This window comes from Phyllopteryx taeniolatus, chromosome 16 (assembly GCF_024500385.1).
Source record: "Phyllopteryx taeniolatus isolate TA_2022b chromosome 16, UOR_Ptae_1.2, whole genome shotgun sequence".
Classification (NCBI taxonomy): domain Eukaryota; kingdom Metazoa; phylum Chordata; class Actinopteri; order Syngnathiformes; family Syngnathidae; genus Phyllopteryx; species Phyllopteryx taeniolatus.
In genome coordinates this window covers 17,255,590-17,273,661 of record NC_084517.1, presented here as the reverse complement: position 1 = coordinate 17,273,661, position 18,072 = coordinate 17,255,590, and the positions used below count along the sequence as shown (strand labels likewise).

At 43.1% G+C, this 18,072-nt stretch overlaps 1 protein-coding gene across 1 annotated transcript in view; it reads right to left on the bottom strand.

The window, feature by feature from the left end:
- The window catches only part of icam3 (intercellular adhesion molecule 3), a 47,687-nt gene extending 30,690 nt beyond the window's left edge, over positions 1-16,997 (bottom strand). The window contains exon 1 of the mRNA XM_061749929.1: positions 16,782-16,997. Within this exon, the coding sequence (XP_061605913.1) occupies positions 16,782-16,854 (73 nt within the window). The 5' untranslated portion in view covers positions 16,855-16,997. The remainder of the gene's footprint in view (positions 1-16,781) is intronic.
- Between the last annotated feature and the right edge of the window lie 1,075 nt (positions 16,998-18,072).

Here is an 18,072-nt window from a genome sequence, read left to right as displayed (position 1 = left end):
AATAAAATGTATATAGTCCCGTGTTAGTGTTTTATGTGCACACGGCTGGCTGGTCACCACTAGATAGCAGCATGGTGTCAAATGAGAAAGCCAAAAACCATGCTCATGCGCTCATAAAGTAGACTCCAACTAAAAATGTCATCTCCTCAGAACCCTTCCCTTGCTAGAATATTTAAGGTGGGTGTGGGGGGGGGGGTCTGCTTCAAACAGGTACCAGACGGATGAGGGGCGGTAACCACAGCGACCACATACTCACTTTGCGGCCCTAGCAGGACTACTGGGACAGGTCAATTAACAAGGTCCAAAAAAGCCTCTGTGTTGAAATGAAATGAGGGAAATCCCAATTTTGTTTTTCTATTACCTAGAAATGGAAAAAAGAAAATGTGTGTTTTTCTTACATGAGAAGTCCTGACCTATGCCAATGTCAATAGAGCTTATAGGTGGTCTACATGTGAACCCATGTGTGTCAAAAGGCATAAATTGTAATGTTGCTTTAGACATAACATTGACCGAATCATAAATGACTGCGGTCTTTGTTATAGGAAATAGGTTTAATCTGGTTGACAGTCTTTACAGTACTGAAACACGGCACTAGGAAGGTTAAACTTTCTAAGCCACATTTAGCAGGAAATGTAAGTCAGGCGCCGATGTGACGACGCATTGTGTCACTCTTTGAACCAATGTCACACTTTCGGGTGGACTTTTCCGACAACTTTTGAATTGACCCATTTCTTTCTGCTTTTGTTGCCTTGAAGGGACTTTTCCCTCAAAGCTTTGAGTGGCAAGATTCTGGGTAATGAGAAGTGAGTTTCAACAAATAACTTTTCCACGTATAGAAATGTTTCTGATTAAAGTATGCAGGTAATGACAAGTTTCAATCCTTCTACTCAATATGAACAATCTAATAATATCCAATAAAAGAGATGCATTGTTGTAGTATATATACAGTATTCTGCATTATTTAGCTACATGAAAAGGACAATATATAGAAAAACCAGCCCTCAATAGGATACAGTGCAATTCTCCACCAGTATATAATACAACCGCAATAATATTGGGCGTCAAGAAATGGAGCTTATATCCACCTGTGGACAAGTTAATGTCGTCCAAACCTCCATCAGCTGTTCTGCACTGTTATGCCTCAGCTTTTGCAGCTGTTGCAGACATTATCGGTCCATTTGTGGCGAAGCGAACCACAAAACTGACAATTTCTCCACCCTTGGAAATAGTAAAAATCCTCTGTTTGAGAGGACTTTAAACATGGAAACTATTGGATGTCTGCTCTGTGGTTTAATTTTAACTTGTTTGCTTTGGGCCGCCTCCAAAGTGTGCTGCAGATGGGCACTTTCTCACAGAGGTCTGGAGCTTTTTCCAGCTAGCAGCATCTTTGTCAGGGTCGGAGTAGGGGGGCGCTCGCGTTCGGTCTCACCGGACCTGCTGGGAAGCCAGAATGTTGTTGTCCTAGTTAATGTCCAATGTTAACAAACTACGACAAAGAACTTGACCTAAACTAGAAGAGTTTTGAGCTCTGCCAAGGCCAAACTGTAAACAAAATTGGAAACAAATATTTGTGTCCATCCGTTTGTTGGTTACCAGGTTACTTCCTGGTTTACAGAGGATGACAAGACATCGTTCACCTCATAATGAATGGCGATGTTTTGAGAATCGCACTCATGCACATTGGTGAGGGGCGTGGCTTTGGTCAGAGACTCAAGGAATCGAGGCATTAGTGAAGGGATGCTACATTCAAACCTTGCTAGCGGTTTCAACACTGCAAACTCGCCTTTTAGGATAAGGAGATGAGAGGAGACTGGGGGCAGCATGAAAACGGACGACTGCTGCAAAGGGAGGCCTGTGGAGAGTACGTTAATACTGCAGTGGCCACAGGTAAGACACAGCAACAGAGTAAGTCAACATTAACATAAGTGTTTTTTGTTTTTTTTCTAGATGTATATCCTACCAATGGGGAACCAGCAGTGTTTAATAACACTTGGTACATTGACTCATCAAGTACTAGATATAGCACAGTGGCTCCTTGAGATATGGGTTTATTTGTTCCGTAACCATGCTCGTAACTCAAAAAACTCAAATCTAAAGTGCTCTATCTCAGCTACAGTAACTACGGTATACCCTGAAATGGTCACCACCCAATCGCAATCACTCCATTATATTGTGCCTTATAAAAACATACATCAATGACATAATTCATGAGAATTTAAACTTTTTTTTTCTTCAGTTTTTGTCACACTGCATCGATAAACTCCTTCCGCTCCTTCGCGGTTTAATTCGGGGAACTACTATATCTTGCTCCTTCTGTTGTGCCCTCCTTGGCCACCTCGGTGCAGTATAGAATGGATATACTGTCCAATGAGGCATTATTATGAATCACACTTACGTTTTAGGCAGATCTTGCCTTTTTTCAGCAGCCAATCATATTGCAGCAGAGCATGTCCTGTCTAAAACTTAAGTAGGATGGATGATAAAGTCTATACTCCTCTCTGAGTCATCAGTACGGAACTAATATTAGTCATTGTACACAGAGGATAGAGAGTATGACTGTGAGTACTGTTAATATAGTGTCTGTCTATGCATTGTAGCTAAACTATTTTTGTTCTATCCGTTGCTTAAAAGGTGAAAGCACCACAACATAGATACTAATTAACGTTAGCATTAAGGTAGCCAGGCCTTTCTTTAGGTAGTTGTTTGTCTCTCTTCTGGGGTGGACTATACAATTCACGCCATACTAAAGTAAATTCATTGATCTGCATCAGTGCACGAATACCACACATTGCTATTTTGATGATTTTTGTGTGTGTAATCCTGCTAACAAACAAACGCTATGGAGATGTCCCTGTGTCATGCAAACAACACAAAACTCTTTCGTCTCTTCTTTCAATATTCCAGCAGCCACGATGGAGGAACTGAAGACAAGCATGTGACATTCCAGATTCCTTATTGTGAAACAAACAGGGTCCGCATGACCCGTGAAACTTGGGATCATGCAAGTTTGACCGTGGGACACGGGGTCTTTGAGTCCTGAGAATCTAGTCACTGATTTAATGTACTGGCTAAGAGAAGGGGAAGGGAATATAATTCATGTACGGCTGTCACAGGCTGACACAAGACACCCACAGGCCCAGCGTGAGGACCCAATAAAACCTAAAAGCACGACCCGCCTCGACCCATCTGGACCGAAGCACCAAAATGTCTTTTTAAACCACACCCGTGGTCTTCGGATGGCTTTTTATTCCTGACTCTGCTGGAAGATAAATGAGCCATTAACATGTGAAAGGGAAAGGATGTAAAGGTCCTCTTTTTTAGTCGGCTCAGCAGGAGCTTAAAACGGTCCGGAGACCTCCCAACCCCCTCTCCATCCATTCAGGGAGATCTCCTGGGCATTGTAAACACCAGCAGAGAGGTTGACCAACTTTCAAGGTTTGCTAAGAGCGGAGAGTACAGCGTGTGCACATCTGGAAGGCATCAAGCTGTTGTTGGCCGCAGGTGAAACTCCAGAATGATGACGCGGGTGTGAGTGTGTGCTTTTCAGAACCTTTCTGGAAGATTTAAAAACCTAACGAATCGAGTCGATTGAGGTTGGCATCTGCAATTAATTAGAAAACAGGAGATGCGGACCATGTTCGCACGAAGGCAAAAAGTATTCTTTTGATGGCTTTCTTCGTAAGCAGGATTACACAAAAAGCAACTTTCTATTACGTTGTATCCTGTTCAGGGTCACGCTAGGGACCGATGCGATACCAGCTGACTGCATAACATAATGGGACATTGAGTGGGTACCTATATAACTGCACTACCCTACGCAAAAACTACGCAGCCAATTTCCAGAACTTTGATAGAGGTGCCACAAGTACCATGGATGAACCCACTGAAGTTTGTGAAGGATCCAGAAAAAAAGGTGAAGATGCAGGGCTTTGTGTTTCATTTGAGAAATTGGGATTTTGGTGAAAATGGTACAGTCCAACAGGGCAAATGGGAAAGTTACAATCCCATCCGTCCATTCACTCCAGAACCCATTAAATTTGGGTATTTTGCAGTGGGCGTTATTGTTCCGCCAATGGTACTGCCCATCCATTGGTTATAAGTAGTCTCAGTCTATTTCAGGTCTCTGAAAAACACTATTTGGAAAACCCCATCAAGGGTGAAGATTTTACAAAACTCTTATCGTGAATGTTTGTGCATACTGTAGATGGGAACACCTCTTGTGAGATACTCGGACTACCATCCCAGTGTGTGTATGATTCCCCACTTCCTTGATTCCCCATTGTGCCTTTCCCAGGAAATGGCTTTCCACAGAGGGAGCCTGGTGGAATTGCGGTTAGTGCGTCTGCCTCAGAGTTTTCAGGTCCTAGGTTCAAATCTTTGCTCCCTCCCTCCTTTGTGGTGTTTGCATGTTCTCCCTTTGCTTGCGTAGGGTTTCTCAGAGAACTCCATTTTCTTCCCACGTTCCAAAAATACTGGATGCATGCATGTTAGGTTAATTAAAGACTCTAAATTGTGCAATTAAGTGAATCTGAGTGGGAATGGTTCTTTGTCGATACAGTACTATGTGCCCTATGATTGGCTGGGGACCAATCCAAAGTAAACCCCGACTCTAACCCCATAATGAGGAAAAGCGGGGTAGAAAATGTATGGCTGGATAGACTTTTTTCAGGCTACAGTCATTGGTTAAGATGGACACAGTGTTAAGAGAGCCAAGGAATATCTTCCCTTTAAGTGTGCAATGTTTGGTACCCTCCCTACAACAAAAGAATTAAACTCTTACCGAACATACTGTAGCCTACCTACCGCTAATGTTCTAGGAATGGTACAAACAGTCATCCTGGACTTCAATCACTTTCCCCAATGTTATACATGAGTATAGACAGTGGCCTGGGGAAACACAAATTAACTCCCTACTGTAAGTCTGCTCCATACAGTATGGCTCTTTGTTTGAGGACCAGGCGGTCTGAAACAAGCTGTCTTTGTATGTGCAGTCATCAGCGCTGCCCCTCCCTTCCTCCTGTTCAACTTACCTAGGGCTCCGCCACCGCCTCGGGCGTCTTACGTTCAGAACCCCCACGCTAACCTCCCTTCGCCCTCACGGGACCCGCCGCTCACAACCGCAAGTCACCTCAGCCTCAAGCTGACCTTCACGAAAGCCTTCAAGTGTGTGACATGAGCCAGAGGATAGCGGGAGACAGTCAAGGGAGAAAAGCATACCACAAATTTGTTTCTCGCACCGCACATGTACTACCGAAGAGGTTTGTGTACAACAACCTAATGAGACGCTGCAACCGCTCTAAACGCTCCAGTGACGATCATCTGGCTTGTTGAGAGCCTCATTTTGTTGGTCATAAATGAAGCCGAACCTCAGGGGAGAGGAGAGCATATGAAGTCCTCCTCCTTAGCTGAAGCTACATTAGTGCATCACATGAGACTCACAGCCCTGGTTGGCATTTACTAACCAGCTTGTCTCGTGATTACTAAAACGATATTATAGTGTCCCTAACTTTTAATTTGGTGGTGGGTTGTCAGAATTTAAAGAAAAATAAAATGGATGGAATTTTCACTGATCTACGGCTACATATTTTGCTTGGCAAAGCTCTATTTGATTCATGTTTGTAGTAATAAATTTATGTCTGTTCTGGTCTTAATCATTAAATTATATGTGTGCATGTCACTCTTGTGGCAATGCATGATATATTTCGGTCAAATTTGACTCCAAGGAAGGAACCACATTTCAAAGTCGGGGTTAAATTTGGGGAACTGCTATATTCACAGTAGTTTAACTGCAGATGTTATTGTTTGTGTTCCCTTAACTTTATTGCACATTTGGATTTTATTGCAATTCTTATTCACAGATTGAGATTCTTGTGGCTATTGACGATGATTGATGCATTTGTTTTGGGCTTGAAATCAATTAAATAATTATTTAAATTATATTTCTAGATATTTATAAACATTTCTATTCTCCATTTAACTTTATCCATCCATGTCCTATACTGCTTATTCTCATTATGGTCAACGGGTGAGCTGGAGCTTATCCCAGCTGACTTTGGGGCGAGAGGCAGGGTACACCCTGGACTGGTCACCAGTCACTGTGCTGCCTATTTAAATATATGAAGCAGACATCTCCAAATGGCGACGAGCGGTCCGTGTCCGGACCGAATCGAGGTGTCATACGGACCCACAGTCAATTGCCGTTAAATCAAGATAATTTGTGTCATGGATAATATTGACCCCTCCGAATTTTAATTGAATACCCCTGATATAAAGTATCTAACTGCAGTATTCCAATTTGATTCCTGTACTCTTAATGCACCACATACCTGGCCAACTGTACTTTTTTTAAACTTGCCAATCATGTAAGATTTTGTAGGCAATGTAGTTTTTGCCCCCTCGCCACTAATTCGTTAAAAGGGAGGCAGTCTCTCCATAACAAGAGCACATGCTGTGCTGCACAAAGTGCCCCGGGGCTCACTACAGACAAGCACTACATGGTCATAACCCCCCCACCATGCTTCCACCCCCTCACATCAAACCATCATCTGCTTAGCCTCCCCTCCCTCCCACTGTGCCCTACAGTCAAGTCTGCTGTTATTGAGCAGGAATTTCACAGACGCTCCCGCTGAGACCGAGTGACCTCATCAGCGGGCAGGAAGTCAGAGGGTTCAAGTTCTCCCCTTGCGAGAGCGATCCCACACAGCCCCGCAGAAAGGGAGAATGGGGTGAGGGCTTGGGGGCTCGCAGAGAGACCCTGCCACATCATCACTGTCATCACGTGATGACGGCTTATGCAACACAAGGACGAAGGAGAACAATCTCAGAGGGAAACCAGCTGGATCCAGGTGTCTCCAACTTCCCGGCTCCCAAATGGCTGCAACGTGGCAGTGGAACAATATGAAGGAAGAGGAAAGGGCCGATGCACTTTGACCAATGTATATTTAACCATTAATGGACAAAGATGTTGCCTGTATGTGACCATTCATAGACAAAAAGCCACCCCCACTTCATGACATCAGGGAATAATCATTAATGTGAAACATCAGGGACACACAACCGATTGGAGCATTTTTTTTATTCTTGCTGCAATGGGTCAACGACCTTGTCTGTTTGTCTGTTCCTTCCTGTCGATGACATCAGTGGGAATATAAAGCCACACAAACACAGCACGCCCACCTGGTTGCATGTTAGAGGTTTTGTATGGTAGATTTAATATCAAAAAATCTAAACTGGAAAAAAAAAATCTTGCTTTGTTTTGTTCCTTGTTTTAAGTGTGTGCCTCAGGCATTGCTCTATTTTCATTTCAGGCCAGAAACTTGAAGGACTTGTTTACAGTGGATCAATAGCAACAATTTGACGTAACCCGGGGCAACATCACGCACAGGGTCACAGGCGCACACTACCCAAAGCGCACACAACCTCCCCGCCGGCGTCCAAGGAGCTCATGTTGCGCTCCGAAGACAGGCTGTAGAGGAAAACGTGTTCCCCATCTAATTTATTCCACCTACCGCACAGTCGAAAAGCCAAGAGTAAGTTTGTTAGCTCTATGATGACTCAGATAAAAAACACACAGCCTGCGTTTGGCCACTGCTGACGTGTCAAGCACTTATATGGACAAAAGTGATGAGAGACACCTCATTATTAATTGATCAATCAACTGCACAGTACCAACTGTAATGTCAGTTTTCCATTTCATGTGGTAAACCATGAAAACCACACCGCATTGAATGCATCAGCCAGAACCAGACTTTTATTCTGGAGGATACCAAGGGTGGAAAGAAAATGGAGTGCTGCAGTAAGGTAGAGACTGTGGAGTGTAAAACTGCAAGGTCATCAGTTCTGGCACAGCAACCAAGCTAAGCTAATGTTAGCTTGGTTGTTTTTTCATTTTAAAGAGACAAATTGTAATAAAGAGGAAACTCAGGACAGCAAGGAAAACAAACGGCTGAAGGAAAGTGGAGAATATGGGGTATAATGCTGCAGTGTCCAGAGCAAAGGTACGTCATCTAGGGTAGGCTAATGTTAGCTTATGTGTTTGTTATTTCAAAGAAACAAATTCTATTCAAGAGGAAAACAAGGGCAAAGAGAAAATGGAGGTCTGCAGCTTCAGTAAGTGGAGACTGTGGGGTAAAATACAGTCCTAGTTCAGTCAATACAGTCGTAGGTCAGCTTAGCTGACGTTATGTTAGCGTTCAAGTTCACACCTAGACCCCCAGCTGACTATGTACTAGAAATAGTACCTCCTTTTGCCAAAGGAAAAGTGTCCACAGCCAGTATGTGGTGTGAGGGTTCCTCTTGAATGGACAAAAATAGACTCCAAAATCTTATAAAAAGTCTTGCAAAGAGTGTGTACACAAACATAAAAAAAAACACACACACACACAAATAGGTTTTTGCGATAGCATTAGCGCACCCTCTGGGAAAATAAAGCAAAATAGAAAACAGCAACATAAGGAAGTGTTAACATGCTTTTTTGGGTGGGTTTTATCTCCAACTTATCACAAAGCAACAAAGAATGCAGAGATAAAGTGGTGAAATTTTAACAGCACCATATGTCTGAGAGGCCCACTGTCACCAGGCAATATCACAATGGGCTGTGTGTGCCTCTGTCTGAGCATTCGTAGCTGGGTGAAACACAACATTCAGCGAGATAGAGCCTGCACTGAAGACTGGGAGGACATTGACTGATAAACTCTGAACCCTCTCACAATGACAACATCAAACGAAGCCCGGGATGAGCAGGACACCATGAAGCCTTTGGACATGGAACAGAACTTGACGATACAATTTAGTCAACTGAATGTGATACAGTTACAGTGGATGCTTGGAACTAAAATACAATCTGTTTGACCTTACATTTGTTTGGAAAAAAGAAACCTGTTTAGCATATAGCTACGTTGAGGTTGCGTCACAGAACAGCCTTTTCCAGTCCTTTTGATCCACGTACCCCCTTAAATACAGTAAAATACTTGAGCCTCACCCCCACCAGATCTCCATCAAAACATGTACACAAAGCCCATTTTGTCAGTCGCCACACTGATTGTAGGTCGTAGAAAATAATTTCCCAACCCTTTTGAGCTACGTGCCCCCTTCAAAACCCTTACAGAGTTGGGTGCACCATTATCCCGATACTACAACATCTGCTTAGCTTAGAGCTAGGTTGATTTTACATTGTAGAAGAGCCTGACCCAACCATTTAAGCCACATACCCAGTTCTGAACTACAGATAGTTTGTGCGCCCCTAGCGCCAACACCACAATCCCCTCTCCGATCAACTCACCGACCCAACCCCATTTAGAGTCCAGCTATGTTGTTTTTACATGGTACAGCCTTTCCCAAACCTGTTGATCCAGGCACCCCATTCGACACCGGGTAGGCGGTACAGAAAATGGATGGATGGGCTATGTAACATTTTCAGTGTTTTACTGGCTAAAATCGATGTTTACATTTATGTGTTATCGTTTGTTTATTATGACCTCTGCTAATAATCTGATACATTTTCGTAGCAAAGAATTTTAGATTTATTAACCCAGTAGGGGAGCGCCATGACAGTCTGCCATTTTGAAACTGAAGTTGCCAGCTTTCTCCTCGACAAGTAAGTCAACACTGCCTAAATTAGCCTAAAGCTAACGTTTTAACATTTTGTTAGACAGTGTTGTTGTTCAAGTTTTTCTTTTTATATACAACGGCTACCGCTGTTACGATACGTGTTTGAAGAGCTGAGGGTCTAGAATGCACTAGTCGTTTGGAATACTCATTTTCAATGCTAGATGGGAGTAATTTCTACAAAGTGTCCCTTTAAGTAACATTTGAGCATAGCTAATTGTCAAACAAGTAGAAATTTGCGATTTGCAAAACTTAATATCAAATAATCTTGTTGTGAACCTACTTGCGAGTCTACAGTACTGCTTTCAGCAATAAGTTCCGCTTTTAAATCAATTGTCAAATTCCCTTATGAAATCATATATAATACATACTAAACAGATAAGAGCTTCCCCCAACAAAGCACAATTAACCAAATTTTATGAACTGAGAAGGAAGGCCATATCAACTGATGGACAGGTTTCTGATCTTTTTGGAACATATCTTGTTTGCATGCTCAGCCATTCAAGGACCGAGGGTCCTGTTGTATGTTTCTTTGGAAAGCATGGCGCTTTAAAAGTGGATTGAAGAGCCAGAGCTAAGGATTGGGGAGCTAAAGGTCATCAGGATGATCAGAAGTCAATTGAAAGCTTTACATGAGTGCTTTATTAATAGAAAGTGCGAGAGGGGAGTAGTGATAGAGAAAGCATTTAGAAGTGAGAGAACGTTGGAGATAAGTGCGGGTCAGTGGAGTCTGGCTGCTCAGCAAGTTAAGAAGGTCAGCGCTCAGACAGGAACATCATCAACTGTTGCCGTGTGGGAACGCCTGAGAAAGGATCACGGGTTGGGGAAAGGGGGGGGTGACATTTTCAGGTTTGTTTGGGATAATCGAAGTGCGTCCTTCAGCTTGGTCATAAGGAGAAGGGCGATTGAGAAGAGGAGAGGACCAAAGGGGAGAGTTTTGGTCCTTCAGCAGGTCTGGTTCCCATTAGACCAGAGGCCCTGGTTCACTTTGTTTGTACAGGCAGAAAGTCCCAAAGGGGGAACACAGTGGCGGCCTGCTGTTGCTCCTCCCAACTTGGCCGCCATGGAGGGAATATCAGCTGCAGTGCTTCATTCTCTCACCCCCTTAGTTTGTCCCAGTTCTCCTCCTTCCCACCCACCACTCCTCTGGAAGTCCAAACTGGCCTTTTCGAAACTGTTTACGGATGTTCTCTGTTTATGTGATGGAGTTCCCGCCAGAGCTCTGGGCCTTGGCGTTCCTGAAACTCAGCCCTGTGATCGATTTGAAATTTGTTAGCTGTCAGAAATGGGGAAACAGCGAGAGTTCATTCCTGCCCCTCAAGGAACAATCGATCTTTACACTAATGTACACAGTCAATGTAAAAGTACAAACAGCACAGAGTGAAAAAGGTACAGGTATGTTCTCAAGCTCTAAAAGACAAGCATCAATGGTACAGAAACTGATCCGTCATGGAGATTATAAAAGAGATTAACAGAAATGGAAGCAGAGTAGCAGTCCAAATCTGTCCCATGAGGAACAATCTACATCTTTGCGTGTACTATCCCAAAGATAAGATATTGTACTTGCAAAGCCACAATGGTGTGACAATTCTATACAAAGCTAATTACTGGAACCCAAAGTTAATCGTTTGTACCTTTTCCAGGGGCAAAACAATCAAGGTCAAGGGTACAGAAGCAGAACTTTTGAGGCACTGTACCTCTAAAAAGCGCAATACATACTTTTCCATAACTGAGGAGATACAAGCATGTTCTTGAGCTGACAAGCGTCAAGGATACAAAAAATGATATCTATGAAAAGTGAGAATTACAGAAAGGGATGCACAGACGCGGTCCATTTCTGTAAACCCAAGGTACAATGTACATCTTAGTGGGTACTACCTCAGTGACACCAAGAGAGGAATAATGTGATAATTTCCTTCTATGCAATATATATAAATAGTAGCAGGTAGAGAATTAGCCAGTTTCTCCCCTTCAAAGGGCATTATGGCCCCCAAATTTACAATTTTCTTCCCATGGGTGCAAAAACAATACCTTTGAGGAGACCATCACAGTGACAAGACGCCATAAAGGTAGAGTGATGGTCTTTTTTCTGAGTATGTACAATATGTAGAGCTATCCTTTGCATGTCCTAGAAGACTCACAGGGGTTGGGCCAATCAATAAAAAGATTTTCCACAGGCCTTGTAAAAAAAAAAAAAAAAGACAGCTCTTACGTAAAAGCACTTGTCAAGGGTAACTTTCCCACCCCCAAATGACACATCGCCGTCGTCTGCACTTTGCACATTGTTTGCAAAAATGAGCGTGCAACACTTTTGTGGCACGTTCTTGTGGTGTTTTACAGTCTTGGACACCTAGACTTGACTGACTGACTGGCACCGGGGCCTTGTATTGCAGGCTATAAAAGCAAAACAACACCCAGACCAAACGCTGAAAACACTGACAGGTAAATGCAGCGGCAGGGCTGGCTGAAGCAGTGCCACTTGATGCCAACGTGGTGTGACAGACGGCGCCGTAAAGATCTGAACGCACGGCGTGCGGCTCAAAGTGAAACAGAGACTCCGATAAAAGGTGGAGGTAAAGCAGTGAGGAAACAGAGACTTTGATAAAAGGTGGTGGTAAAGCAGTGAGGAAGGTCTCATCTGCCAGTGCAGTAAAAGAGTCAGAGAGGTGGGGGAGGCTTTGAAAGGGAGGTGGAGGAAGGTGGAGGGGGGTTCAAGAAAAGGAAAGGGCATGATGTTTCTCCCTTCATGTTCTGAAGGGAGTGGTCTAGGGAGGGTGATTTATGGAAGCCAGAACTTCACTGCAAATCTTTCCTGGAATCTGGGGCATTTCTGAGGGAGGGGGGCAGATGACTGAGGAAGGGGTCAGAGGGCAAGAGTAGTCAGAGGCTGCAATATTAGCAATATTTCACTAGGACCTCAAACATCAATCTACTTCAGGAAGGAAAACGGAAACAAAATGGACTTTTCCTATTGCGGCACTCTGACTTTGACAATGGTCAAAGGGTTGTTTCTCCAGGCGGGAGTCACGCAATTTTAGCAGTGTTATTGCAATATCTTGAAGCCGGTGTTGCAAATCATTTGGTGACTGCCAGATGAAGAAAGTGAAAGAAGAAAACTGGAAGTCATGGCGGGGTAAAAAGTTCTAAACAGTAATCAAGGTTTTAGTGTTTATACAAGAAACCCTGCTGCTCTTTTCCAGCGGGAGAAAGGTGAAAAATGACAAACAGTTTTAAAGGTGACACCACAGGGTAATGGAAACATACTCTTTCTGGAAACAAAGTTAGGTACACCTGCATTACTGTATGAGATCATCAGTGGTTGACCACCCATTTGTTCGGTTTTACAAAACAACCGTTCCCAAAGGTAACCACAGTAAAGCGTGAAAAAAAAATAATCCAAACTGTCTACCTCAAATGACAATTTTTTACCCTCACATTCCTCTTCTCTTAACACTTGTTAAGGCTGCTGCTTATGGAATACTTGTGTTCCTCAGTTTACGACAGGAGTTCCTTTCCTACGGTGGCGACGTAACCCCAATTTGTATGCAAGTCAGAATGCATCATAGCCTATCACTAACCCACGCTGACCCAGTAGTAAAACTCAAATTTGTGAAAATAATTGCATGAAAAACAGCGTGACGACATATTCTTGCACCGCTGTGCAAACTAGTTCACTGCATGTTCTTTACCACCTTGAAACATTTTATGTCGGTGCTGTCTAAAAACGAGGATGCCCTGTAAGTAGCGAGAAAAAAATGAATCAATAGGAACAACACAGTGGACCTGTTGGTTAGCACGTCTGCTTCACATTTCAGAAATTCGGGCATCGAATATCAGCTCCGACGTTCCTTTGTGGTCTTTGCATGTTCACCTAGGGCTTGAGTGGGTTTTCTCTGGGTGCTCCGGCTTCTTTCTTCATTCCAAAAATGTGCATATTAGCTTCATTAAAAGTGACTTTCAGCTCGTCCCGTCAGAGTCACAGGCATGGTTTTGCGGTTTTAATGACGGATGCCCTTCCTTACGCAACACACCCATTTCACCCACCCATTAGGTTTATTGACGACTCTAAATTGTCCGTAGATGTGAAAGTGAGTGTAAATGGTTGTTTGTCTATATACTGTATGAGCTGCGATTGGCTGGCAACCAGTCAGGGTGTACCCCACCACTTGCCCAAAAATGAGCTGGGATAGACTTCAGGTAACCCTTGACAATAACAAGAATACAGTGCTATCGAAAACGGATGGATGGATGAATCAGGTCCCTGATTGATGAACTGCTTTGGTTTTTACAATGTTGAGCATCTGCATGCTGCATTGTTGCCATGTGAGCATGTTAGAACTGACTCCTTTATTTAATTGCAAATTGTTTGTACTGTATTAGAGGCGGATGGTGCTCCTTCCACGGGCTGAGATAATGAAGCACAAGGCTCGAATGGTGTGACTCACGCACACGTCGAAGCCGAGCCGAGCCCCAGCTGGCAAGGATCAGCGTGCGCTCAGATTTATCATCATGTGAAAAGCTCACGCGGTGATATTACGGCAAGCGAGATTCGTCATAATGGAGGGCGCCGCTCTTGAGTCACTGTGGCTCTTCAGTAAGACTGGATTTCATTAGGAATTATTTAGCCATCGGATGTTGCCGGTTGCTTAGCAATTATAATAATCATGTCGTATTGAGTTTCTGCTGCAGCAGTCCCCATTTTTTTATTTGCATGAAAGGAATAAGTGCAAACCCATCTGTGGTACATGCTAACTCGCCTTTAATTGAAGAGGCTATTATAGCCTGGCAGCGAGTGCGATGGCATTCACAACTTGATTGGATGTGGCCGATGAGGTCATCGAGCACACGCAGTCACTGTGGCAGCTGAATCAATAAAACTAAACTCCCCTCACTCCTCATTTCAGCAGGCCACCTTCTACCTTGGTTTTCAAACTAGGGTAAAATACCAGGGAAATACACCTCTAAAAGTAAAAAAAAACATTTTGTTTATACCATGAGAACCTGCATTTTTCTTTTTATTTGACTTTTGGTGACACTCCAAAAAAGGTTTCAACAGGGAAGTCAAAGGAGAAGAATGTGAGATGAGGCACGGTGATTACCAAGTAGTGTATAAAGCTATTGTAGACAATCAGAATCTTGAAGTAATATATTTCTGGAAAAGGCACAATAACAACGATGGTGAATCGAGGGAAAAAAAGAGGAATCAACTGTGGCCTCCCTCCTGAATATCACGCTTAAATGTCAAGGTTATTAAACTGTGCATGAACCGAGGCAACCATCCTTTGAAAATGTTGTTTGTAAAACGAATTGTACGTGATCCAAGGTTCCACTAGCCCTACAGCTCAATTTTTTAAAAGTATTTCCAATCTTTTTACATTTCAAGTATCTTCCCAATCAGTCACTGATGGTGTAGTGGTACACTCGCCTGACTTTGGTGCGGGCAGCGTAGGTTCAGTTCCCACTCAGTGTCGGTGTGAATGTGAGTGCGAATGGTTGTCCGTGTCTATATGTGCCCTGTGACTGACTGGCGACTAGTTCAGGGTGTAGTCCGCCTTTCACCCGTAGTCAGCTGGGATAGGCTCCAGCGCCCCGTGACCCTAACCAGGATAAGCGGTGTTGAAAATGGATGGATGGATATTATTATTATTATAATCAAAGCTTAATGAATTATCTCTTCATAGGGTGCCACCTTATTTTCTCTGACAAATGATTTGGAGGTGTACCAATGCGTATAGCTGTCCCTTCAAGAGCATGACATGCTGCAGTCTATTTTCTTTCCTTCTCCTCCCTCATACGAGTTGATTCCTGCGAGAGAGCCGTGGACCTGCTCAGGTTCAGCGTGAGGCCTTATCACTTGTGCCCCTCTCATGCAGAGGTCAGGGGTTACGGGAAAAGGAAAAGATTTATTGCAGCTGCAGGAAGGCAAACCCACTTTAAAAGCTCATTTAGGAGAGAAATGATCCGGCGTGGCATGCAGCACGTTGGCCAGGTTTCAGCAGACATTTGCATCATGACATATTATATTATACACACACATACATAATATTCCCCTCATTGTGCTGCTGTGCCTGCATAAAATTACTTCAGGTTCAGTCAAACAGAGGTGAGCCATCCCGGCTCAAGTCGGAGTGAGGACCCAGGATGTGTTCCAGCTGCAGCCAATAAAAAAAAAAAAATCAGACGAGAGAATTCAGACAGTGATGTGAAGAATGCTTGCAGGATGCGGATCAAAGCGTTGCGTCACGGGTGGTGTGATAAGCTTGGCCACATGGGCAAGACGGTGAACCGCACATCGGTTCATATGGAACCGAAGCTGGACTTGCATCATGTAACGGCAATCACCTACGGCTAGTAGTTATAATTTCTGCCATGATAAATTGTATGTTTTTCATTGAATGTAATGTAATTTACTTTCATAGTATTTATTTTTGCATTATTTTGAATGTTTTTATTTTATATCCTGTCCAATGTATTGCAAACATTTTTCATCATCCATCATCTGTACTGCTTTTCTTCACTAGGGGGTACACTTAAGGATAATTTAGTCTCTAAATTGACCTACAAAACCTGAGTACCACACAAGTACTGGAAGTATATGCAGACTCCACACAGGAATGCTGGAAGTGGGATTTAAACCCCAACTTCAGAACTGTGAGGCGGAGGTGATAATGACTAGTTCACCATTCTGCCGGGAACATTTTTTAATGACTTTAATACAGTATATTCAACTACAAACTGATAAATAATACTGCAAATATGACAGTATTTTCCACTAGCTACATATAGGTTCATCCAAACCACATTGCAACATGGGATTACTAATAACTAAAGGTTAAACGTCTCCATTCATCAGAAATGCCACACTAGTTTCAAGAAATGATGGTATTCTAACGCAGAATGTTTCATTAGTTTCATTAGAGTAAGATCACTTAAATGATCATATAATAAAAAATATTAATGTACACAAATATTTTACATCTTTACAGTTACAGTAACAAACAAAAAGTTTAAATTATAATTGGGGTGTTTAAGAGAGTTCAAATGTGTTGAAGTGTGGGGAAGAGAAGCTGAGATTTGGTTTGGCACAAAATGGCCACCACACGATAAAAAGTATCAATAGTTGAAGGCTACAACAGGTTTGTGTCAGGAGAGGGACAGAAGGAACAACACTTAGCTTGTCTGCGGGATGATTCCCAGCCAGGAAATGGCTTCCAAGCAGGAGAGAGAGGAGTATGTTATTCCTATCATGGGCCATAGATCAGCCGGTTTGTTACAAACTCAAAGCTTGTTTCTTCATCTTCCTCCTAGTTTGGCACATTTTGCTCCACGAGGCCTTCAATTCTGATCTTCTCACCTGTGTGTCTCCTTTTAGCTCTGTCCCACTTCCTGTTCATTGGTTGGACTTCCTGTGTCACTTGTATCTATCTACAGTACTACAGTCTATCTATATATTTATCTAACTAGCCAGTTAGCCAGTCTTTCTTTCTTTCTTTCTTTCTTTCTTTCTTTCTTTCTTTCTTTCTTTCTTTCTTTCTTTCTTTCTTTCTTTCTTTCTTTCTTTCTTATTTCGTGTCTACATATTTGCCAACCCCATAGCTAGATAATGTCAATTGATATATGGATTGACAGACAGACAACATAGATAGAGTTATCCCGAGATAGTGACTTTACCACAGCTAGCATTAGCATAAGCTATTTCACTAGCTAGCTTGATAGATTTAAAAAAAATGTTTTTTTGTTTTTTTGGCATGGGTGAATGTTGTATCGTGAGATTCAAATCTACGTGGTGGAATTTATGAATAATATCTATCTATCTATCTATCTATCTATCTATTAGCTATAAATCCTAGCATTAGTTTAAACTTGATATCACTTATGATCTAGCTGCTTAGCTGTCTGAGCATTGATGTCTTGTTTCGTTGTAATCCTGTGTTAGCTGTCCAGTGATGTGTGTTGTGCTCTGGGCTATATCAGACAAGTGTGACTTTTAGGCCCCCGCTGTCCTCCTGTCATCCCTTTACACCCTTTGTCTATTTCAATGCTACATTTTACCGCTTTGACCATGAGCTTATGTCTGTGTGTGCCTTGTGGTTTGAGAGTGAGGCAGTGGCGAGGATTCCTGGTAGACGAACAAAAGACATACACGCACAAACACATACACACCTTGGATTAAAGTCATGGCCTGACCCTGATCCTTCTTATCTGATGACGCCCCCCACCCCCACCCCCCAACATTGACCACCTCCCAGCAGCCAAGTGGCAGCCGCCGTTGCTTTGGGAAGCGGAAGAGGGGAAATGTGCACCTTTGACGCATGTGTTTGCACAAACTACCTTTTGTTCACTGGTTTTTAAACAAATAGCGAGCGCCGTGCCTCTAGCAAAAATACACAAAGATCAACGCGGACAAAGTCCTCCGGGCAGGCGGCATGCTGGCCTCTCCGGGCCAGATTCCATCGGGCGCACGCT